A 25,380-nucleotide genomic window follows, 5' to 3' on the forward strand; every position below is an offset into this window, starting at 1 on the left:
TAAATGACGAGTTGATGGGTGCAGCACACCAACAAGGCACAAGTATACATATGTAACAAACCTGCACGTTATGCACATGTACCCTACAACTTACAGTATAATAATAATAAATAAATTAAAAAAAAAAAAAAAAAGAAGTACAATAAGGATGTTACTGGACTAAAATTAAGGTGTTGGCAGGGCTACATTCCTTTCTGGAGCCTCCAGGATAAGATATGTTTCCTTGCTCCTGTGGGTTGTTTGCAGAAGTCAGTTCTTTGCAGTTGTAGAATTGAGATCCCCATTTCCTTGCAGGCTGCCAGTTGAGGATCATTCCCAGCATTTATAGAGGCCACCCGTACTCTTTGGGTCATGGCCTCCTTCTTCCATCTTCAAAACCAGCAAGGTAGGTGGAGTTCCTCTCACACTTCAACTCTTTCCCCCTTCTTCTTCTACCTCATCTCTCTGAACCACTTTTTCTGCCTCTTTCTTCTGCTTTTAAGGAGTTATGGGATTAGATTGGACCCACTAAGATAATCAGGATAATCTTACCATCTCAAGGTCTTTAATACCACATCTGCAAAATCTCTTTTACCCTGTAAGGTAACATAGTCACACATCCGAGGGATTAAGATGTCGACACCTTGTGGGGAGGGAGGATATTATTCTGCCACACACACACACACACACACACACACACACACAAACAGATGTATATTTTCAGCCAGGTAGAATATAGAGTGTAAATGAAGAATAGAGGACTGAAGATAAACCTCTGAAATACAATATTAAGGGATGGATAGAGGAAAGAAGCCCCAACAGAAAGTCTGAGAAGGAGCAATCAGACAGATAGGCTTAGACTAGATCTAAAGGGACAATGATCTTGAAGATTCTTATGTTTTGCCTGTTCATGATTTATTGATTTCCTCACTTTATAAAATCTCTTTTGCCCAGTCTTTTACTTCCTGGTCCTGTCATCTTTAATGGTGCTGATTCTTGGGGAGTGACCACACAAATTTTAATTTTGGACATAATATCCCGAAGTATCTCAGAACACTCAGCCCATGAACTGCTAAACTAGCTGAACATTCAGAGACCTTTTCCCCATGAACATCTTGCTCCAGGCAATAGAATAATAGATCATTGCTAGAACTTCCTAAAACAAGGTAGCTGGAGAAAGCTTGCAACATCTAGACGGTTTCCACTACTGGCAGGCAAGGTCCTTACCTCAGATTTTCAAAAGGAGAAACCAAACAGGCCATCTCCTGTTGTCAATACTTTTTATTTTTTCCCAGCTGAGTCAATTAAGTTCTATGAAGTAGAGACATGTGAATTGAAAAGTATTAATTAAAAGAGTTGGGTGGATCCAGTGTCATAAGCTGAGGATCATTAGTAATAGGAAAGATAAAATGCCTCCTACTAAATAAATGCCATCTTTTAAAACTCAAATATAGGAATTTTTTTTTGCAAGCACACATAAAAAGTTAAAGGTGAAACCATCTTTAAAGAGAACAAGTCTATTGCTAGTGAGGATGATTAAGAGTCATAGGACATAAGAAATCAAAGTGAAAGACAAAAATTAGTCAGGCGTGGTGGTGGGTGCCTATAATCCCAGTTACTGGGAGGCTGAGGCAGGAGAATCACTTGAACCCGGGAGGCAGAGGTTGCAGTGAGCCGAGATCATGCCACTGCACTCGAGCCTGGACAACAAGAGCAAGACTTCGTCTCAAAACAAAAAAACAAAAAAACAAACAACAAGCAAAAAAAACCAAAGTGAAAATGAGGATTATCTAACCTAATTTTTTCATTTTACATTGGGGAAATAAAAATACAAAGCAAAGACATTCCCAAGATCACCTAGGTGCTGGCAGTATCACAAGTATTCTAACCCCTTCTTTAATGTTCCATATCCTGAGGTGATACACAGAAGGTGGCTCCATTATTGCTAAATTGATGCTGATTTCTCAGCCACTTTATTCTGGTGTCTCGATGAGGGGCACAAAAATGAGTGAAACCATGTTAATCATTAAAATGTAAGAAATTTTAGCCTCAGCACTGTTAGAAAATCAATAAAGAACACCATTCAAAAATAATAGGGGTAACACATGGATACACAGAGGGGAACAACACAGGTTGGGGCCTAACGAAGGGTGGCGGGTGGGAGATGAGAAAGGATCAGGAAAAATAACTAATGGATACTAGGCTTAATTCTTGGGTGAAGAAATAATTGGTACAATAAACCTATGACATATGTTCACCCATGTAACAACAAACCTACACATCCTGCACATGTACCCCTGAACTTAAATAAAAGTTTAAAAAATTCATTACTTATATAACAAAAAATGTAGGAGATGACTTATGAAAAGCAATGAGCTGATTTTGTGCAGGGGCCAGTATGCCTAGAAAACCACAGACAGTATACAAATCAAGACTCACTGTCTCTGCATAAGAGATTTTAGAAGGGTGTGTATATGTAAAATTACCACTAGATTCTGGGGAAAGAAAATAGGAAAGAGAAAGTAGGAAACAAAGTTAATGGCTTCACCTCTGCCACATCTGCCTTTTCTGCCAAGACTTTTAAAACTCTATTATCTCACAAAAAGTAGGAGCCAGAATAAAGAAATCTCTGAAACGTATGCTGTCCAGCGTATCATGGGACAAAACTAACATAAAATCACAGTTTTTACATTCTTATCCAGAATGAAATTTTTTAAAAATCATATTTTGAGGACTCAGTTGTCCTACCTGGGCCTCCCAACCGAAGCATCTATGCAATTACCCAGTCATAGATTTAGCAATTAAATACTATAATCCCTGTCCAGGCAATTTGCTACTTGAGAATAGTGAGCTGTTGCTAGATGCCCTGTAAAAGCAGTGGGAGATTTCAGCAGGCTAGACCCTGCAGGACACTGAGAACCACATTGAGAAAGGGGATGAAAGAAAAGGGCATGAAGAAAGTAATAGAAGGTACCTAATTAGCCCGGAATAGCTTACTTTAGATTTCTCTGCCACCTCTCAGGTTATACTATTGAATTATAATTACCCTAACTTAAGGCTATGCCATTTAAATATCTCTGTTATGATTATTGTTATCCAAAATATTGTACTCTTGCTATCACTCTGCCCTCTGTCTTCCTGGCATACTGACACTCATTATCCTGGGTTGTCACAATGGCCTGGTTATCAACTAAATTATCCATGTCTCATTATACTCTACTGTAATCTGCTGGAATAAGAGGCTACCCTATACAATATTAAAATTCACAACACACTTTTCCAATCAGAGTCAGTTTTCCGTTTACCAAAACACTGCTTGCAAACATGTTCTATTAAGTTACTTGGACCATTTTCAAGTCAATTTTGCATTTCTTGATAATCTGGTTTTCCTTAAGTCTCATTGCCAGTTGTGACAGACTTTGGCACCTGGCTCACAGTTTTTCTCTCCATACCAAATGTATCATCATTATCATCCTGGGTGACAAGTTATTACAGAGGAACATTTATCAGCAGGTATATATCGATCTATATTGTGTATCAAAGAAATCCAGAAACAAGAACACTTTTAGGAAAATCCTGTCTCTACTTCATAGAAAAGTATGGAGTTTATATTCAATATGTGCAACAAACTTTAAAACCAATGATCAGGCCGGGCATGGTGGCTCACGCCTGTAATCCCAGCACTTTGGGAGGCCCAGGCGGGCGCATCACGAGGTCAGGATATCAAGACCATCCTGGCTAACACAGTGAAACCCCGTCTCTACTAAAAATACAAAAAATTAGCCGGGTGTGGTGGCAGGCGCCTGTAGTCCCAGCTACTTGGGAGGCTGAGGCAGGAGAATGGCGTGAACCCGGGAGGTGGAGCTTGCAGTGAGCTGATATTGCGCCACTGCACTCCAGCCTGGGCGACAGAACAAGACTCCGTCTCAACAACAACAGCAACAAAAAGATCAAAAACTCTTTCCAAAATTCCTACTTTTAATGGTAAAGTAGCTTGCTTTGTAGAACAATTCATGCCTAAAGTTTATTAACCACTTAGTACTTAAAACTAAGGCAAGTATGTTGAGATTACACTTTTTTCCTTCAACAAATCCTTACTGAAGGCCTACCATGTACTAAGAATTGTTCCAGGCACTAAGAATAAAGTTATTCAGAAAATGTGTAAAATCCCTACACTTGTGAAAATCATTTTTTACTAGGGGGAAGAACAAGATATGTAAGATGTAGAGTATACTAGAAGATGATGAATTCTTCAGAGAAAAATGAAAAGGGAAGAGAATAGAATTTTGTTTTGGTTATGGTTTGGTAAGGAAGTGGCAGAGGTAGTCAGAGGGAAGTTGCAATCTTAAATGGGAAATGTCTCAATAAAGTGAACTTTAAGTGACTTGAATAAAGACCTGAACAAGATGAAGGAACAAGTAAAACAGGTATCTGGAAAAGAGCCTTCCAGAAAGAGTCATATCAAGTGCAAAGGCCCTGAGATGGGCGTGTACCCAGCGTGTCTAGGAAACAATAAAGAGGCTATCAGAGTGAGAACAGAGTGACTGAGGAAAAAAGTAGTCACAGAGTTAAAGGGTGTGTGTGTGAAGGCTCAATAGGATCTTATAGACCATTAAAAGGACTTTGGTTTTTACTTAGTGTGAAACAGGAAGCTCCTGTGGGATTTTAGGCAGAAGAATGATATGATCTGACTTGTTTTAACTTTTTCACGCTTTTATTGTCCTACTGATTATGGCCTGCAGAGGGGCAAAGGCAGAATCATGGAGACCAGTTAAAAAGCTGTTGCAAGAATACTTAATTATTTGAATCATGAGAAGAGAATGATAGTTAAAAGTGGTTGGTTTCTGGTATATTTTAAAGAGGGAGAAAACATAATTTGCTGACAGATTGGATGTGTGATGTGCAAGAAAAAAGAGTCAAGGATGACTCCATAGTTTCTATTCTTACAAGAAGTAGAATTGCCATTAATTGAGACAAAGAGAGCTGTAAAAGGAATAGGTTTTTATCGGGGCAATGGAGAAATAGGGAACTTACCTTTAAGACATTTTAGCCTATAATAAAATATAGCACACTAATAATGTTCTATTATCATATCTGATGAAGATAATTATATTTCTAGCATAGAGAATAAGGCTATGTTACATTTTCAATACATTAATCAGTCTTACTCAAAACTCCTCACTGCTTCAGCAAGGGTTATTTGTAGACTACAATAGAAGTCACTCCTAGAAATTTTAGTATCTTGAATTGGTTGTAGAGTTTGGATTGTTATTCTGGCATAATTTTTGAGCTAGTTAAGTAGGTCACATATGTCTCATAGAGATATAACAAGGATGAAATTCTGGATGAACTCCAAGGGTGTATTTACATTAAGAAAAATGGCTCCCATAGGAATAAAAAGGCAATACATGACACTTGAACCCAAGTGCTCACCAGAACTGGAAGAATATGACCAAATATTTAGTCTGAAAAGTCATCTCCTGTTGAAGCAGTAAGAGTGATTTATCAGGTGAGGAGCTATGTTCCTCTCTGGCATGAACCATCTAGCTGCATGGAGCCCTTCCTTGATAGCCCTCCTTCAGCAGCTCTCACTAGAGAAAGTCCTCATGTACTAGGTTCCAGGGACTGCCACCTAAGTTCCCTTTACCCACTTTACCCATATTTGGTTTTGCCTTTTCCAGGGCTGTGACCTCTGCAATTCATTTAATAAGATTAAAGTAAACTGATAAAGAAGAGCAAGGAGTAGGAGGAAAATGACGAATCTATTTATGGGAGTTTGAGTACAAATATTATTCAGAAATTCAATCTAGTTCCATGTACTTCTAAAATGCCGCAAAACAATATTAAGTCAATACATTCAGCAAGCAATTATGAAATAAGAACTATGTTACCCACTAAGGGATGGGGAATTCATGGATAATAAAACAGGGTTCCTGCCCTTAGTGAACTCAGAAGCTAATGGTGAAAGCAGATGATTAAACAAGTAATTACAAGAGCATTTGTAATGAAGGGGCATACAAAATGTCAGGGACCCAAAGGGGGGACAATTAAATCTGCCTGAGGAGGTTGTGAAGGATTTATAAAGAAGATGACATTTGAGCCAAGCTGTGAAGGAAGAGAATGCATTTGTCACTCTACCGAGAGAGTACTCTGTGATAGGCAGAGGCGGCCTAAAGCTTACCCAGCTTTGGGATCGAGGAGGTGTTAAGAGTAGTCTGGGGAAAGTTTACATGGGGAAGAGTGACAGAAAGAGGAGACTAGAAAGATTAGCTGGGACCAGACCTGCTTTGCTAGGGGTTCATCCTTTGTTATTTGGGCAACAGAGAGCTCTTAGGTTTTTTAAGCAGGCAAAAGCTATGACGATAATTGTGTTTAAAAAAAAAAAAAAAGGTGGCAGAAGGGAAGAAAAGAAAGAAAAGTCATCAACAGCAAGGGCATAAAACAGATCAAGAGAAGTAAGAAAAAATAGAGTTTCATACTTTGCAGAAATAACCATGAACATATTCACTCCCATGCCCCTTTCCCATCCCCATAACCTATCAATACCTCCCTCTAATTAAATTAAACATCTCTATGCACTATCATTTCATCAAGCAGGCAATGAAAAAAGAAATGTCCACACAGAAAGACAGAGGGAAGATGCTGGTACCTCAGAAAAAAACACACAGAAAACCACCTTGTCCCATTTAATTATTTCTCTCAGAGTTTATAAGAGAAGAAATAATTAAGAACACCATATGGATTTAGAACACAGGGAAGCATGCGTGAACACATCACACATGCACACACACACTGCTTGTATTGACAAATGATAAGAATGATAAGTAGTATAAACATCGAGAAGAATGATTACATCTGTCTTACCTCATCACACACATTCATTTTTAATAATGCTGCCAATTTACTATTGTTTGAGATCACTCTTTTTAACATAGCCTTGGTGTATCAGTAGCTTCTGAGAACCACTTCCTCTCCATTGTCACTCCTAGTTTCTTGTGGTTCCAAGACGCTAAATACTAAGGACTACTATAGTAGCTTATGAGAGGGCCATAATATTGCTATAAGGAGCCTGCTGCTTGCCTTGATTAGGTCGAAAGCATCAAAGCTCTGGGAAGAATCTAGGAGACCTCTCTCTGACTGATGGTTAGCTTAGATGAACACTACAATCCTTAGATTAGGTTTTTAGAGCACATTTCTTTTTTAACACAGTCCAGAAAATAGAGAAGTTATACCTTCACTTTGCTGGCAAATAGAAGGCTCTTTTCTGTAGTACCACTGCAGACAAGCAAAGGTTTGAACATTTTTTATTATCACCATGGGATTAAATTCCCCAGATGGCCATAGTTTTCAGAGACATTATGAATAGTGATTATCGAATGTCTTGGTCACAGAACACTTTTATGAAAAATTTAAAAACCAAAATAAAACTAAGAAACAACATCAGTTCCTACTGACCCATGGTAAAAATAATAACAAAAAAGGTAGGAATCATCATTTCTAACGGCACAGGAATACTTCCCTCCTCCAAACTCATACAGGGCTTTCATGCTACTCATTTGGCACTTAATTACATGCTGTATTTTACTAGTAATGTTTTTGTTTTGTTTTGTTTTGTTTGAGACAGAGTCTGGCTCTGCTGCCCAGGCTAGAGTGCAATGGTGCGATCTCGGCTCACTCACTGCAATCTCCACCTCCCAGTTTCAAGCAATTCTCCTGCCTCAGGCTCTGGAGTAGCTGGGACTACAGGTGCGCAACACCACGCCCAGCTAATTTTGTACTGTTAGTAGAAACTGGGTTTCAACATGTTGTCCAGGCAGGTCTCAAACTCCTGACCTCAAGTAATCCACCTGCTTCTAGTAGTTAACTTTTTAGAAGTGTTAGTTCTGCTTCTCTTATTTGATTGTAATAAGGTAAGGTTAAGTTAGATACGCATCAAATCAGACTGCAAAATACCTTCCATCAGATAATAGGCACTAAGAATTGAAAATATGGACACTGGTAAATCCATATCCTTACCGAGATTCATGGGCCACTTTATACTACTTTTTCTTTTTTGAGATGGAGTCTTGCTCTGTCGCCCAGGATGGAGTGCAGTGATGCGATCTCGGCTCACTGCAAGCTCCCCCTCCTGGGTTCACACCATTCTCCTGCCTCAGCCTCCCGAGTAGCTGGGACTACAGGCGCCCGCCACCACACCCGGCTAATTTTTTGTATTTTTAGTAGAGACAAGGTTTCACTGTGTTAGCCAGGATGGTCTTGATCTCTTGACCCTGTGATCCACCCACTTCAGCCTCCCAAAGTGCTGTGACTACAGGCGTGAGCCACCGTGCCCGGCCCACTTAATACTACTTTATGTGTAGCATTAAAAAGTGTAATGTGAAATAAAGGTGCACTCTTATACCTATGAAGTTAACAACAACAACAAAAAAAACCCGTAAAATCAAAAGAACCTATGTTGGTTGGGCTTCTGTAAAGCTTATGCATGATTATACGTCCCGAAATAATTTAAATTGGTATAACCCTTCATTAAGAATCAGCAATACATTTAAAACCCATAAAAATGCTCATAACCCTTATATAAATAATTTACATTAAGGAGTAATTCAGATTAAAAGGCTTTAGATATGAATATATAATAATTTAAATATAAAAACAAAACATTAGAAATAACATATGTTTAGAATAATAATGGCTAATTAATTGATGGTCTATAAAACTGATGGACCATTTATAATAAAAACTTCAATCATATTAAGAAGTCAAAGAAACATGCTTAACTGACAAAGGGCATAAAAAAACTTATACCTGTCATCATATTTAATGGTGAAAGACTGAATACTCCCCCACCCACTAGGATCAGAAACAAGGCAATGATACCTGCTCTCGGTACCTATTCAACCTCGTACTGGAGTTCCTAGTGCAGTAAGACCAAAAAGCAAAAGGTATCTAGACTGGAAAGAAAGAATCTAAAACTGTTTTTATTCACAGATGCCCACCTAGAAACTCCCCAAAAATGTATAAAAAACTACTATATCTGATAAGTGAGTTTAGCAAATTTGAGATTCAACATCAACATACAAAAACCAATTGTATATTTCCATATATTTGCAATGAACAATTAAACATCAACATTAAAATAACAATATCACTTATAAGGAATATGGAACACTTTGGAATAAACCTAACAAAATATGTGCACAATGTGCTGAAAACTACAAAGCACTAAAGAGAGAATTCAAATAAATGAACATTGAACTGTGTTCATGGATTAGAAGACTAAAATTGTCAAAATGTCAATTTTCCCCAAATTGATCTCTGAATTCAATATAATCCTAATGAAAATACCAGCAAGCTTTTTTTTTTTTTCTTTTGAGACGAAGTCTCACTCTGTCGCCCAGGCTGAAGTGCAGTGGTGTGATCTCGGCTCACTACAACCTCCGACTCCCTGGTTCCAGTGATTTCCCTGACTCAGCCTCCCAAGTAGCTGGGACTACAGGTGCACGCCACCACACCTGACTAATTTTTGTACTTTTAGTAGAGACGGGGTTTCATCATGTTGGCCAGAATGGTCTCGATCTCCTGACCTCGTGATCTACCCACCTCGGCCTCTCAAAGTGTTGGGATTACAGGCGTGAGCCACTGCTCCCAGCCAAACTTTTTTTAAAGAAATTGACAAATTGATTCTAAGATATATATGTCTATATATATTTACATATATATTTTTATATATTTACATATATAGTTTTACATATTTGTTCATATATATTTACATATATATGGCTTAGAATTAACAAAACAACTTTGAAAAAGAAGAAAAAGTTGGAGGACTTGAACTGCTTGATTTCAAGACAATATAAAAGTAAGATCAAGACACAGCAAAAGGACAGACACATAGGTCAATTGAACATAATATAGAGAATGCAGAAGGAGACCAACACGTATGTGGTGAATTGATTTCTAAGAAAGGTATCAAGGTGCATCAATGGAGAAAATATAGTCTTCTTAACAAATGGTGCTGGAACAACGTACATGCCATATAAAAATATGAACCTTGGCCATACCTCATATCATACTGAAAAATTAACCCAAAACATATCATCATAGACCTAAGTGTAAAACCTAACAATATGAACTCCTAGATGAAAACATAGGAAATAGACTTTTGTGACCTTGGATTAGGCAAAGATTGGGACACAAGGAGCATGAGACATAAAAAAAGTGACATTATAACTGCATGTCACTAAAATCAGAAGAAAAAACTTAAGGTTTTTTAAAGATACTGCTAAGGAAATGGCCTGCTGACCAGAATATATAAAAAAACTTTCACTACTCAATAATAAGAATTATTTTAAAAACTGAATAAAATATTTGAACAAATACATTAAACACAGAAGAGAAAAGAAACTGAATAAAATATTTGAACAAACACATTAAACACCAAATAAGCACAAAAAAGAGATTCTCAGCATAATTAGTCATTAGGTTAATACAGATTAAAACCTCCATGACATATATCTATACATGTATCAGGATAGCCCAAATTGGGAAAAATACTGACAATACTAGCAATGTGCAGAGCAACTGCTCATATACTGCTGGTAGGACTACAAAATGGCAAAGCCACTTTGGAAAGCAGTTTGATAGTTTCTTATAAACATACACTTACTATATGACCCAGTAACTCTAGAGAAATCAAAATATATGTTCATATACAAACCTGTACACAAATGTTTATTGTGGCTTTATTCACAATAAACTTTGGGAGGCTGGGGCAGGTGGATCGCCTGAGGTCAGGAGTTCAAGACCAGTCTGGTCAACATGGTGAAACCTCGTCTCTCCTAAAAATTCAAAAATTAACTGGGCATGCTGGTGAGCACCTGTCGTCCCAGTAACTCGGGAGACTGAGGCAGGAGAACTGCTTGAACCCGGGAGGCAGAGGCTGCAGTAGCTGAGATCATGCCACTGCATTCCAGCCTGGGAGACAGAGAAAGACTCCGTCTCAAAAAAAAAAAAAAAAAAAAAGAATGGAGTACTAACGTATGCAAAAATATAGATGAATCTCAAAAGCACCATGCTAAGTGAAAGAAGAGAAAATTAAAAGTATGTTTCCATTTATACGGCATTCTGGAAAAGACAAAACCATATAGTGCCAGAGATCAGAGCAGCTGTTGCCAGGGAATACAGTAGAGGGAGAAGAGTCATTGCAAAGAGGCATAAAAAAAAATTCTGATAAATGGAAATATTCTGTGATCTTGGTAGTGGTTATACAACTGTGTAAGTTTGTAAAAAAAAAAATTATAAAGCTGTATATTTAAGAAGGATGAATTTACTGAATGTAAATTATGCCTCAATTAACCAACCAACAAACAAAATACTGTCAACACCAAGTGTTGAAGAGGATGTTAAACAACTGATATGCTCCTCCACTACTGGCAGGATTCGAAAATGGCACTTTGAAAAATAGCTGGACATTTTAGAAAAATTAAGTTACACATACACTTATTATAGGCCCAACAATTCCATTCCTAGTATTACCCAGGGGAAATAAAAAAATACATGTTCAAGTAGGCCGCTACTCAAGTAGGCCGCTACAGTATAGTGACAGCAATAGTAGAAATAATAATAGCTACCTCATTAATTAAATGCTTACCGAATAATAAATATATATTCACTTGTACATGAATGTTCACAGCAGTTTTACTCATAATAGCCGAAACTGGAAAGAACAAAATGTTCATAAATGTCAAAGGTGATTGGATAATTATGATATATCCATGTGAAAAACTATAACTCATCAATAAAAAAGAACGAACTATTGACACCCCCAATACCATGGATGAATATCAAAATATCATGCTGAATCAAAGAAGCCAGACACAAAGTGTGCACAAAAGAATATAAATTCTAGGATGTACATATAATTCTAGAAAATACAAACTAAGCTGTAGTGATAAAGAGCAGATCAGTGATTGTTTGGGGACAAAGGGATGGGACTAATTACAAAGACGCACAAGGAGCCTTTTTGGCATGGTAGAAATGTTCTTGGTTGTGGTGGTGGTGGTGGTTACATGGAGTTGTACACTTAAAACAGGCACATTTTATTGTATATTAGATTATACCTGAATAAAATTGATTTAAGAATTAACAGCCTAAAAATGTTTAAGATAACCAAAACAGCATGGTACTGGTACCAAAACAGATAAGATATATAGACTAAGGGAACAGAACAGAGGCCTCAGAAATAACGCCATACGCCATACATCTGCAACCATCTGATATTTGACAAACCTGACACAAACAAGCAATGGGGAAAGGATTCCCTGTTTAATAAATGATGTTGGGAAAACTGGCTAACAATTTTCAGAAAAATGAAACTGAACCCCTTCCTTACACCTTATACAAAAATTAACTCTAATTGGATTAAAGACTTAAATATATGACCTAAAAGCATAAAAATCTTAGAAAAGAACCTAGGCAATACCACTCAGGACATAGGTATGGGCAAAGACTTCATGTCCGAAACACAAAGCAATGGCAACAAAAGCCAAAATTGATACATGGGATCTAATTAAACTAAAGAGCTTCTGCACAGCAAAAGAAACTATCATCAGAGTGATCAGGCAACATACAGAATGGGAGAAAATTATTGCAATCTAACCATCGACAAAGGACTAATATCCAGAATCTACAAAGAACTGAAACAAATTTACAAGAAACAAACAAACAACCCCATCAAAAAGTGGGAGAAGGATATGAACAGACATTTCTCAAAAGAAGACATTTATGGAGCCAACAAACATGAAAAAATTCTCATCATCACTGGTCACTAGAGAAATGCAAATCAAAAACCACAATGAGATACCATCTCATGACAGTTAGAATGGTGATCATTAAAAAGTCAGGAAACAACAGATGCTGGAGACGATATGGAGAAATAGGAATGCTTTTACACTGTTGGTGGGAGTGTAAATTAGTTCAACCATTGTGGAAGACAGTGTGGCAATTTCTCAAGGATCTAGAACTAGAAACACGATTTGACTCAGCAATCTCGTTACTGGGTATATACCCAAAGGATTATAAATCATTCTACTATAAAGACACATGCACATGTATGTATACTGCAGTACTATTCACAAAGCAAAGACTTGGAACCAACCCAAATGTCCACCAATGATAGACTGGATAAAGAAAATGTGGCACATACACACTTTGGAATACTATGCAGCCATAAAAAAGAATGAGTTCCCTTTGCAGGGACATAGATGAAGCCGGAAACCATCATTCTTAGCAAACTAACACCAGAACAGAAAACCAAACACTGCATGTTCCCAGTCATAAGTAGGAGCTGAACAATGAGAAGACATGGACACAGGGAGGGGAACATCACACACCAGGGTCTGTCGGGGGTGGAGGGCTAGGGGAGGGAAAGCATTAGGAGAAATACCTAATGTAGGTGACAGGTTGTTGGGTGCAGCAAACCACCATGGCACATGTATACCTATGTAACAAAACTGCACATTCTGCACATGTACCCCAGAATTTAAAGTATAATAAAAATAAATAAAAGGGAAAGCACAATATTTTTTTAAAAAAGTTAAACATAAAAGGCCATAGGCATTACAAATATGCATATTAAAAAAAGACCAGAAAGAGCCCCACGAAATAAAAAACAATTGTGTTAAGATAAAAGATGTGGTTAGGACTTATTTTTCAACTTTGAAAACTATTTTTAATCTACTATAGTAATATTTTCATAAACAGTATTTTTAATAGAGACGAATAAAGCAAATAACTTGTAATTTGGTTAAACATGAAAAATTAACTCAAGGCTTAATTTCTTTTCGGTTACCTCTATGCTCAGAGGAGCTCAGAACATTTAATAGTTATCATTCTCAATTCCTTACTTTCTGAGAAATGGCAGGAGTCCCAGTATGAGCCATTAGCCAAAGGCACAAGTATCCTGTCATGTAATGAATCAGCAAGAGTTAAGTGATCACCCCAGGTTGCCTGACTTTCACCTGGATACCATTTCCATGCAGGCAGACTTCTCAAGTAGGCCGCTACAGTATAGTGACAGCAATAGTAGAAGTAATAATAATAGCTACTTCATTAATTAAATGCTTACTGAATAATAAGCAACATAATTATATTGTCTTATTTAATGCTTACTCCAACATTATAAGCCTTATAAGCTATTTAAAATTTTCTTTTTATAGTCTTGGAAATGATACCTCAGAGAGGACAAATAATTTGCCAAATGTCACAGCTAGTAACCTAAGGTTTGCTCAGTTCCAAACCTAATCACCATGCTGCCCTGCCACCCAGTAGAGGGTCCCTGAAATTTGTGGTTACAGAAGCCCTATTTTTCTGATGCTTGAGGGGTTGAGGAAAAGAGGGAGACACTATAACTTAATAGAGCAAGGCAGAATTGTCTTTCTTCATGCCTAAGGGGGTTTGGAAAAGCGCTGAGCATTTAGCACAAAGAGACTCCAAACACAGCTCTCTGCTGACTTACTGGGAACAGATCTTAAGTCTCTGGACTGATTGGGATCTTGCCTATATAACTAGTCATCAGAGCCCATTTTTCTTTTCTACTGTATATTCTTAACCAGTGTTACAGTATAAAACATGAAAAGGGAATATCAAAAGCTATTCTAGGAAAATGGGCTGTCCTTTCACACAAATGTTATCCAGAAAGGCTTCATGCCCACGTTCAATTTCATTTCATGTATAACAATCTCTTAATCACATCTGAGAATGTCGCATCATCTCTCTCACTCTCTCCACATTCTCAACAAATTATTTTACCCTTGAAATCAACAGACCAAGAAAGAAATGATCCTAGCGAATCAAGAAGCAGCTATTAATATTTTAAGAGATGATAATTCCATAGATATAGCTGGTTGTATCTGAAATTGTTCCCTTTGCAGATCCCTCCTTGCTGATATGCACCCTATACAAGGCTCCTTCCTGGGTACCACTGCCTCAGAGAATCGATCTCCTTGACTGTACTTTTGCCTCTTTAACTCATTGATTCTGGCTTGCCTCCCACTGTACTTCTTTCTTTCATTCAAGCCTGGTGTTTTATCTCCTGCTACCCAAAAGGTTGTAAGAACTGCTACAAACTGAAGGGCTTTCATCTTCTGCTTGTCTTCACAAACCTGCCATTTATAATAGTTTAATCTGACAAGGCCCACGGTGCCTCTCATTCATGAGCTTGCATTTCCAGACACAAACTCTCGAGGGAGGAACCCTCAAAGAGGTCCAGAAGCAACCTGATTCTTGTTCCATCTTCACTTGTCCTCTTGGGACTTGATACTCTAGAGTATCCTTTTGGTTTTCTACCTTCACTGATGCTGTCCAGTTCCCCTTTCATAATCAGTCCTACCTCACACCTTTATCCATTCCTGGTTCCTGGACTTGCCCTAGAAGGAAGTGTTTTAATCCTCAGATTAGGGTTCTGGATTCTCCCTTTGGTCCTTGCTCTCCAAAGATCCATGCTTGTAACTGTGGCTCCCAGGTAGTTAATTCTTTTATAGCCAAGGATGCTTCTTTCTTGGTAAACTGAAATATGTCCTAGTTGCCGCAATCTGGACCTTTGTTGCCACTCTCTGCTGCCCTCCAGTGGCTACCAGTAGAATGCAGTAGTTAGAAATTGGTTCCAAGGCCTTTCCTTGACCTATGAGTGTCCTCTAGCAGAAAGCTACACAGTGCGGTTAATGAAAATGAGATTCGTGTTCAGGGCCTAGCAGTTTTCATTCAGCCACTACCACTACAACAGCCTCTGATACCACTGCTACTCCAAGGGAAATTCATTGGTAATGACTCTCCTGTCCCTTCTCATAAAGTGTGATTGTCTCAAAAACTTCCAAATTCCATGTTTGTGGATATGCATATTCATGCTGTATGGTAGAGGTTAGGGAGAAACCTTCTGAATTCCTCAGGCTTGGTTTGTTGGGAGAAGCAGAAAGTAGTGCAATGCCTCAGGCTAACCAGGCAGCAAGGCATCTCACAGGTTACCTAGGTCCCCTATGATACAGCAAGAGAGGATTGACAATGCTGTCTGTGGACTAAGGTAGCAACTGCTAGGTGGCTTACTATGTTATGCTTGTTAGCTCTTCACTCAAAAGCTGAAATGGAATGGAACCAATGCCTCCAAACGGACTGACTTCGCAGTGAGGCTATCTAGAGTGATGCTGGCACCATGTCCACATCAAAAGTTACAGTTGTTGTTCTACTCGAAGCAGAGGAGTAGGAGGGGTTCTACTGAAGCAGAGGGGTAGGAGAGTTGTCACAGATTAGACTGACAGTTCTGTAAAAGGTCCTTCTAACACCTAATGGAAAGGGTGTTCTATTAGGTTGGTGCAAAAGTAATTGCAGTTTTGCCATTGAAAGTAATGGCAAAAACCACAATTACTTTTGCACCAACCTAATATACTCTGGTGGAACCTCTAAGCAGTAGCACCCTGCCTCCAGGATGAAGCAGAAGGTGCTGGACAACCCAGCATTAGGTTAGACTGTGATAATATGGGTTGAAAGCAACAATGGAAACCCTTAGCCTGGGAGGCCCATGAGTCAGAAGGCTAAACCTCATTAATTTTTCATGGGGAAATATGCCAAAGCCTGGTATTTTATCTCCTGCTACCCAAAAGGTTGTCAGAACTGCTCTGAACAAAAGGAGGACCTTCAACTGCTGCTTGTCTTCACATATCTGCCATTTATAATAGTTTAATCTGACGAGGCCCACAGTGCCTGTCATTCATGAGCTAGCATTTCCAGACACACAAACTCTCCAGGGAAGAACCCTCAAAGAGGTCCAGAAGTTACCTTTCTACCACATACAACTGTGCAAAGAACCACCTGTTTGGGGCTTACACTGCTATTAGGTGGGTGTGCTTGCTCTCTGAGGAAAACCACAGTGGAGTTCATCAGCCCTTCCATCTTCCCTTCAAGGACCTCTTCCCCATTAAAATAAAAATAAAAAGGAGTCTACCTCTTATAAGACTACCATGGTCTTAGTGTGTTTATCATCTACTACAAATACTTCCTCTCCTCTGATTCCCAATCTCCTGAAACAATTCCATGGGGACTTTTAGGAAGTTAGACCCCTGAGGTGCTAAAATGATTTTCATAGTAAGAGAATAATGAATAGAAAATTGCCTTCCAAACATGCTATGATGTCATTTGGCCCATTAAATGTTGGTCTTTTCCTGGCACTTAAATGACATCTTACATGATTTTCTATACCAAACTGTGCTGCTCTGTTTGGATATTATTTCATGAGGTCCTGGTCTGTAAAATACGAACTCTTTGTTAAATCAAAAAATGCCCTGATGTAGAATTGCCAAACACACTTCCTCCCCAGGTAAGAAGCTGGTATGAAGTGAGACTAAGTCTTGGCAGTTCTAGAGCAGATTCTCCTCCAATTAACCAAGGACATTCAGCAAATCCCAGAATTTGTTACATATTACTGGCAATTCCTCCTACTAATTTCCTCTGATGGCTCTAGTTACTAATGTCTCAAGCAAGGTAAGGATATAGATCTGGTTTGCAGAGACTACTAAAGCATTCCAGAAGCTGAAGACTTTATTCACCTGTGCCCTATCCTTGCATATGTTGATCCAGCCTTTGCTATAAAGTCAAAGGTCTAGCTCACTGGAGCCTATTCTCATAGTGTTCCTTCTTCTGTTTTTCACAGAACCATCCCCAGAAGCTGTTAGCTCTCCCCTCCCCATACTTAGGAATAGGAATTACTTCCTGTCAGAGCTTCCTTTGATCTTGGAGGTATCACCTTGAAGGTAACAGGCATCTGTCAAAACAACTTGGGCAACACAATTTTAGCAAAACGACCAGAAAACTCTGTTTCTAAAAACCAAAGGACCATCTTTTGACCATCTTATTTATGTCAGGCCGCTAAACCACAGCTAAAATATCTTTTCCAAAAGTCTGTGTATCTGCATACAGCGAGTTGGCCTTGCCCTAGAGATCTTGCCAGAAAACTCTATAGCTGCTTCCTAAAACTGAACTATGGCACCAATATTTAAAAATAGATAGATAGATAGATAGATAGATAGATAGATAGATAGATAGATAAAGTGACATCCCTTGGAGCACCAGGCCACCTGAAGAGAGATTATGGGAAGAACAGAATGTTATATAAGAATGCAAGCTCCATAAAGGTAGGGGCCTATTTTATTCATGCATTTTATATACTACCTGGGCTAGGCACAGTGTTGAATAAATGAATGAACATTTCTTGCTCAGGGAGGAATATATCTATATCCAAGTGCTTGCTGTGGCTATGTCAAGATATGAAATATGGTCTGCAGGACATGTAGTGGCTCTGCATCTGCAAAGAGATATGTGCAGGTGGTCTGATATTACTATATCCTCTTCTAACCACCAAATGCCTTTGGGATATGATGACCCTGGATTTCATTTCTCACCTGCCCACCTCATATATACATGCTACTCTATCAGTGGTACAGATAATCTCTTCCAAGATAATGTACTTTATGGCTTAACTCATTCCTTCTAACCCTATTATCCACAACAGTCATAGTAATGACGTCTTCTAATTCCATGAGTTACCAAGTTATTTGATTTCTGACTATGGTATAGATGGCTCCCAGTTTTATAGGCTATTATTTGAGATCATATACAATCTGAAGGTCAACAGAATATTTCAACTGAGCACTTGGAGAGTATCTCTACTGACAACATTACTGGTCCATACACTTCCCAACTAGAAGGTTTGCAAACAACTGTATTTTCTCTACCAAAAATATCCTTTCATAAAAACGTTTCCCTGCTACCTACCCCCACACTTCTCTTCATTAACTGCTCAGTAACTGCTCAGTAAACACTTGGGAAAACTATAGTTCACCTCCCAAAACCCAAGTTATAGTTCAGCAAGTTCAGGACCAATATTAAGTACATGTGGGAAATGGCTTCCTGTTAATAGTTTAATAGTTATAATGAAAAACAGAAGACTGATATCTCTGGGCTTTTGAGATATGGGCCTGCCCTACCCCAGCCCCACCTCCTATGAAGCCTCCTAGTTAGGGGATAGTTTAGACTGGTTATGGTAAAACATTAAAAAATAAATCCTATGGACTACATGTCTTTTTGGTATATTGCTGTATCAGAAAACAATCAGCTTTTAATATAAACGGGTTTTCTACTGAGGCTAAAATACAATAATTATTAAAGTTAAGATTTTTTCCTATGAGCCATAGCAGTCAAGCAAAGGGGGAATGTTCCTTCCAGGAACACATAATATTCACTAGACTTGGGCAATTTGATTTGAAAATCAAAATTTTATTGAAGAGGATCATGACAGGATGAGAAGTAGGAGGGGCAGTTCTACATAGTTAAGTTCTTGAATTGTTCTCGTTTTCCTCATGGGTGTTAACTAACCGAAGGTACAGGTTTTACCTCTATACCTCTAAAAGGAATAGCAGCAGTATTTGTTCAACATCTCAAAAGAAATATGCAACTATTTCTCTTAGGTCTTATAGTTGTTTTCAAGGCAGGTTAAGTGTCTGCAATGGAAATGCACTGTGTTTACTTTAGAATACAGGTTAGAAATTGGGGAATAACTGGCCTAGGGGGAATATCAACAGCTCAATCTAAAAAAAGCCCTAGATATCTTGGGATGGCTTGCTGTATGAGAGTCATTGCCAACAAGCTCCATTCACGAGATCTGATGCAATGTCACAACCTAGTTCATTCAGCTTTATAAAAACTTAAGTATATATCAGAAGTAAATAACTGTTGGGGCCAAGGAACAGAAAATAACAGGATGTTACTAAGAAAAGGAACACCCTCAAGCCTTTGGCCAAACATGAAGGTGAACTATCACAGATTAAATAAATAATGCAAACTATTATCAAAGGAAGTTAAGCACTTACAATGAATGTGAATAACAGAAACGTGAAATGTTTCAGGGTAGCCTGCAAATAGTAGCATTTAATGACGAGAATAGATAGGACATAAAAGAAGAGGTATATGAGGAAGATGAACAACAAAAACTAATATGAGAAATTAAGAAATGGGGGTTTAAAGAGATCAGCCTAATACTTAAAAGAGAAAAGACAGTCTAGATCCTAATTAAACTAACATACGAAACATCCATGTTTTAAAACAAAACTTAAATCTGCTATTTTCTATGCTTTACATATTTTCTTCCCTTAACAATGCTTGAATTTCAGTGCGACTCTTCACCTTTTCCATGAAATATTTTATAGTGACTCAGGCACACATAGGCCTCTCTACTTCATGGCCTCTTTTTGCACTTACAGGTACAATCTTGCTCTTCATTTGCATCGTTTATATATGTCTTATAGCTCAACTAGAGTGTAAATTGAAGTTTATGTCCCCATTTCTTGAATTTGGACTGGCCTTGTGACTAACTCTAGCCACAAGAATGTGGTAGAACTGATGGTTTGCTAGTTCCAAGCATAGGCTTCAAGGAGTTTGCGCATTTCCTATTGCTTTCTTGGAACTCTGCCAAGATGCCATGTAAATAAGTCTAGGTTAGGTTGTTTGTAAATGAGAGATGAGAGAGAGTAGAAAAGAGTAGCCCTAGCTAAGGCTTCCTAGACCAACCAGTTCCTAGCCCATCTAGCAGCAGACCTCAAGTTATGAGTAAGCCCAGCTGAAACTACCCTAAATTGAGAATCTGTAGAAATTTGAGCTTCATACGTGGTTCTTGTTTCAAGCCAACATGTTGTGGGGTAATTTATTATGTAGCAAAAGTCACTGAAATAACTGAAACATACATAATGGCTTCATCCTTCAATGTAGTACTTATCACAGTGTGCCTTATACTAGAATCAGGAATTTGCTGGTCATTCCTTTGCTCCCAGAGGGCACAGATTATACTATATTCTTTTTTGTATTCCCACAACACTTAGGTTGTGATTTGTACAAAGTAGGCACTTAGACTTTGATAAAATAAACTGAAATGAAAATCAAATTCTAGTGTTCATCGGCATTATCTACTTAATGTTTAACCATGGAAGAAAAATACAAACCATGCCACAGTTTAAAGAATAAAGTAAGTACTGAGAATCTACTATTGGTCCTATATTGTAATTCTCAATTATGAACCATTAAAGGTCAGCACTTGGTGTTTACATGCCACTTCAAGATAGCTAATTAAATGAGTCTTTAAGCTATCCTTCTCAAAATTCAGCATTAGCCCAAATTTGGATTTTGATGGAAATATACACATATATTTGATGTTTGCATGGGAAGTCATACTGCAATCCTACTTCTATGAACTTACAAAGACAGAAAACACAAAGTGCTAAAGAAGGGGATTTTGATTTGTACCCTGTAATTCACAATACTATTAATAGTAGGTTTTCCAAACTCAGAAATCTGACAAATGAGGTTTAACTTATTTGTACTTTAACTCTGAAGTGCCACACAAAAACAAAATATCATGAAAGCTTGTATATTCAAAATGTCATCTCTCCTTCTCCAAGAAGTAGAAAAGTGAGAATAGGACAAGTGAAAAAGGATGAATAGTTTTCTATCCACATCTAATTTGCTTCCCAGTGAAATTCTATAGCTTTTAAATGACACTGTTATTATAGTCTATACAAAGATGATTTCATCAAATATTCCATGTTTTGAATATTTTAAAATTATTCATTCAATTGATACTGTCTGAAACTCTCTAAAGCAAGAGACTATGAAAGCACGTTCAGAATACACATATAAAGCAGAGAGTCAAATACACTCAATGACAGTAAAAGAATATCCTTGCTGCACTGCACTGGGGGCAGATCCTCTTCTTACATGAGTGTGTACCCTATAATTTACCTTAACTTTAGCTTACCTTAGCTTCTTCCTTTAACTTATGCCATTCCTATTTAATATTTTTATCTTTGGCTTATTAAGGGCATAATGATTAAATCACTTAAGCTAGATAACTCAGGCGGTCAGTTAAAGGTTTAGATAGGTCATTATATAATGAAAGAAAAATCTGTGTTCTTAATAACATGCCTGAAAGAAAAACACAGACCGGTGAGAGTAGTATCCAGTTTTGGTCCATAAAATCAACCCTGTGAGGACTAGATGAGAAATAGGTAACAATGTGACATGTGAAAAAGACTCAAATACTAGCAAATAGGAGGCTCAATAAATGAGGACTAGGAAGCCCATTCCTCTAATTGGGGATGCCCAAATAAAAATATAAAGATTTAAAGGGTTAAGGTTAAGTGAGACAGATTTTAGCCAACTTAAGAAATATCTTTCTAATAATCATATTGTCGTAAGGTGGAACTTGCTGCTTTGGGGTAGTGGATCCTCCTCAAGGAAGATATTCAATCAAAGTCTGGGGTGTTGTACAGGGATTGAAGTATAAAGCCAAAGGTAATACTACATAATTTTTAAGATTATCCTCCAATCCCAAAATTCAAAAATTCTACTTTAGAAGCCTAAATGTTTAAGAAAACATAGTCCCAGGTTTTCTGTTTAGAGTTTGAACATCTCTGTAGTTCAGAAGCCTCCTTTTAAAATGATGCTCCTTTAAATAAGTTCTGAGAATGACTAAGACAAACTGCAAAGAGATAAATATTTTCAGCATAGGATGTGGAGAGATCATTTTTTTCACAATGACTCCACCTACCTGAGGTCTACTAATAATGAGCTACAGACCAAGAACTAAAGAATTTTTTCAAACAGTCTAGGTTAGAAAAATTATCCCTTTAAGTTGTTTCAGTAGAGACAAGTATAAGTAGAAATTAGGTGACAGAATGAATAGAAAAAGGCATACTCTTTCATTACCAGTAAAATTTTGGATTTTGGGTTTCTACCATTAAAACATTACAAAAGCAACTCTGGGAAGAAAAATGTAATAGAAAATAGGAACTTAAGCATAAATGACAGGGCTCACTGAGAGCTTACAAGTACTTGCACATTCATTCCCGACTCTGATCCACCTTATTTTGGCTGTGCTTTCTAACTTACTCCCTTAGTTAACATTTTCTGTGAACACTAGTTCCTTTCCATAGGGACCAAAACCACAAACTGGAGAGAATAACCATGCTTCCTTCTCATGAATAGTGAGAACGGAAACATTTTTCCTTGGATGTGTTTCTCCAATGAAATTCAATTTCTGCTTTCCAAGAAAAGCCAATTGGGTTAGAAGTTTCTGAGAAGAAGCAGGAGTGTGGGAGGGAATCCAACAGATATCACTTCACATACCCTAAACCAAAATCCCAATCTTTCAATCTTACATCAGTCAAGGGATTAAAGTCTCGGTTGAGTTGCTAAAACTACAGGTCGAAGGTCTTAAGTGTGGGAAGAGATTGTTCCATTTGTGATCAGGCTGGTGAATCCTTAATGTGCAAGAGAACCCCCACCTTGGCCCCCAAATATTAAGTTGACACACGTTTCTGGGACACAGCCTGAATCCTCAAACTTTGGCAGGTCTATAGACACACAATTTTCTGTTTTCTGCTTAACAGTGCTTTCCAGAATTGTCATCAGATGACAGATTACACCACCCATCTACAAGGATTCAGGGGTAGCTGAGGCCATCCATTATGGGTTAAAAGCTGTTCCAGCATGAATCGAATCACAGTGGTAAGGAACTACCGATACAAGGGGTCCTGCAGCTTTAAGAAATACCCTGGGCATCTAAAAGTTTTCAGAATGCAAACTATGTCAGCTCTGAAAACAAGAGGCACTGCATCATTATGGCAGGAGAAACAAAGCCAGCCCCCTTTTTTAAACAGACAAAAAAAAGATTGTTTTAATAGGAAAGAAGCATCAGTCATTGATTCTTACTTCATTCACACTTTCTATCCAACCCCATCCATCTTAAGAGTGAAGAGATGACAGAGCCCAGTTAACTCTCTCCCTCACTGGGCCCCCGCCCACCCTGTTCCCTATATCCAAACCACCAAGGCCTACCAACCCACTCAGTTCAATCTGCAAGAAACAGTCCTATAGAATGACTGGTTCTATCTAATGGGCTTGCCAAAGCTCAGGTATGCCCAAGTACCAGCTTTCATCACATTACTTTAATAGGGTTAGCATGACTGGTCCAGGCCTTTTCTAATCATCTTCAAAAACGACCACTTAGTTACCCATGACTGACCAGATTCTACAAAGGAGGAGGCGGGAAGACTTAAGGCAGCAGGAAAAAGTCAACAAACCAAACCAACAATCCAGAATGTAAAATATTTCATTTTCTTAAATGCTACTGGCCACATTATCTACAAACAAAACTTCTCCAACCAGGCAGTCTCTGCATCGGTGCACCTGCTTAGCATTGGTTTGCTGAGTTATCTTTTTGCTATGTCTGCAAAAGCCAACAACAGCACAATGGGTCGCATCACTTGAGGGTCACTTGAGTCCCTCTACTCTGGGTCCCTCCTCCCACCGCCGCCTTCCCTTTTACCCACAAAACCTTTAACTCCACCATAGCTAAGGATCCCAGATAGCTAAATAAAAGAGGTGGCCTCAAATACAGGGAAAACCCTTAGGTCTCCAATGTGAATCGCCAATGCCGATCCCCCTCCCTTCCCCTTTTCCTTAAGACCTGATGGTCTTCAGTCACACATCTTAAAAGAAAAACAAAAAACAAAAACACAAAGACTTACTTGTCTCAAGTCGATGAAGGCCAACTGCAGCGTGTCCTCCTGGAACCCAGGCACCGGGCCGGATCTGGCAAACTCTGTGGGAAAGAAAAGAGGATAAAAAGCGCCTTTAACTAACCATGGACAGGGAGATTGGCAGACGGATGACAGGGAAGACAAGAGAAGCTGGGGGAGAGGAGGACCAAGCTTCTAAGGAGTCATGTCTCTCTCCCTTCAGCTTCTTTGTTTGCCCTTCAAAATTCGTGTCATCAAAACACCATTAATTCCAGCATCCTGACAGCAAGGAAACTGTACTAATTCGACCTGAAATTTATTCCCATGAGCTGCGCTGGGCTTCAGAGTATTTGTTTTGTGAATGGACAAACAACTTGCAAAGGAGGAGGGAGTGGGGGAGAGAAAAAAGTTTTTCCTCTCAACACAATAAAATCTTCAGCTGTGAAACTCTTTTCAGTTCCGAAAGCTATTTATATTTTAGATCGCTGAAGGAATTTTCTAATTTCACGCTTGTCACCTCATTCCCCAAGCATTTATCAAAAAATATTCCCTGCCACATCATTAATTATTCCCTCACTGATTATTTGTATTATCTCATGACTGCATTATTGCCCGCCTCCCCCCTCCAACCCACACACACATACACACACACCCCAGAAGCAGAGGCTATCCCAATCCATGGCTTGGCTTTTGAGCAAAGGAATATTTACAGATATGAAAAGGTCCATCTGAATAAATCTCACTGCAAAACTTAGGGAACATTTGCATGTGTCTGTCCTTCTAGCGT

The 25,380-nt window shown here is 38.4% G+C and overlaps 1 protein-coding gene across 7 annotated transcripts in view; it reads right to left on the reverse strand.

Moving 5' to 3' along the window:
* The window catches only part of EXOC6B (exocyst complex component 6B), a 721,163-nt gene that overhangs the window by 156,078 nt on the left and 539,705 nt on the right, over positions 1 to 25,380 (reverse strand). For 6 of the 7 annotated variants that reach the window (XM_025354255.1, XM_025354254.1, XM_025354252.1 and 3 more), the window contains one exon: positions 24,603 to 24,676. The exons of the other annotated variant lie outside the window; for it this stretch is intronic. In XM_025354255.1, the coding sequence (XP_025210040.1) occupies positions 24,603 to 24,676 (74 nt within the window). The remainder of the gene's footprint in view (positions 1 to 24,602; positions 24,677 to 25,380) is intronic. 7 annotated transcript variants of the gene reach the window in all.

Source organism: Theropithecus gelada, chromosome 13 (assembly GCF_003255815.1).
Source record: "Theropithecus gelada isolate Dixy chromosome 13, Tgel_1.0, whole genome shotgun sequence".
Lineage (NCBI taxonomy): Eukaryota > Metazoa > Chordata > Mammalia > Primates > Cercopithecidae > Theropithecus > Theropithecus gelada.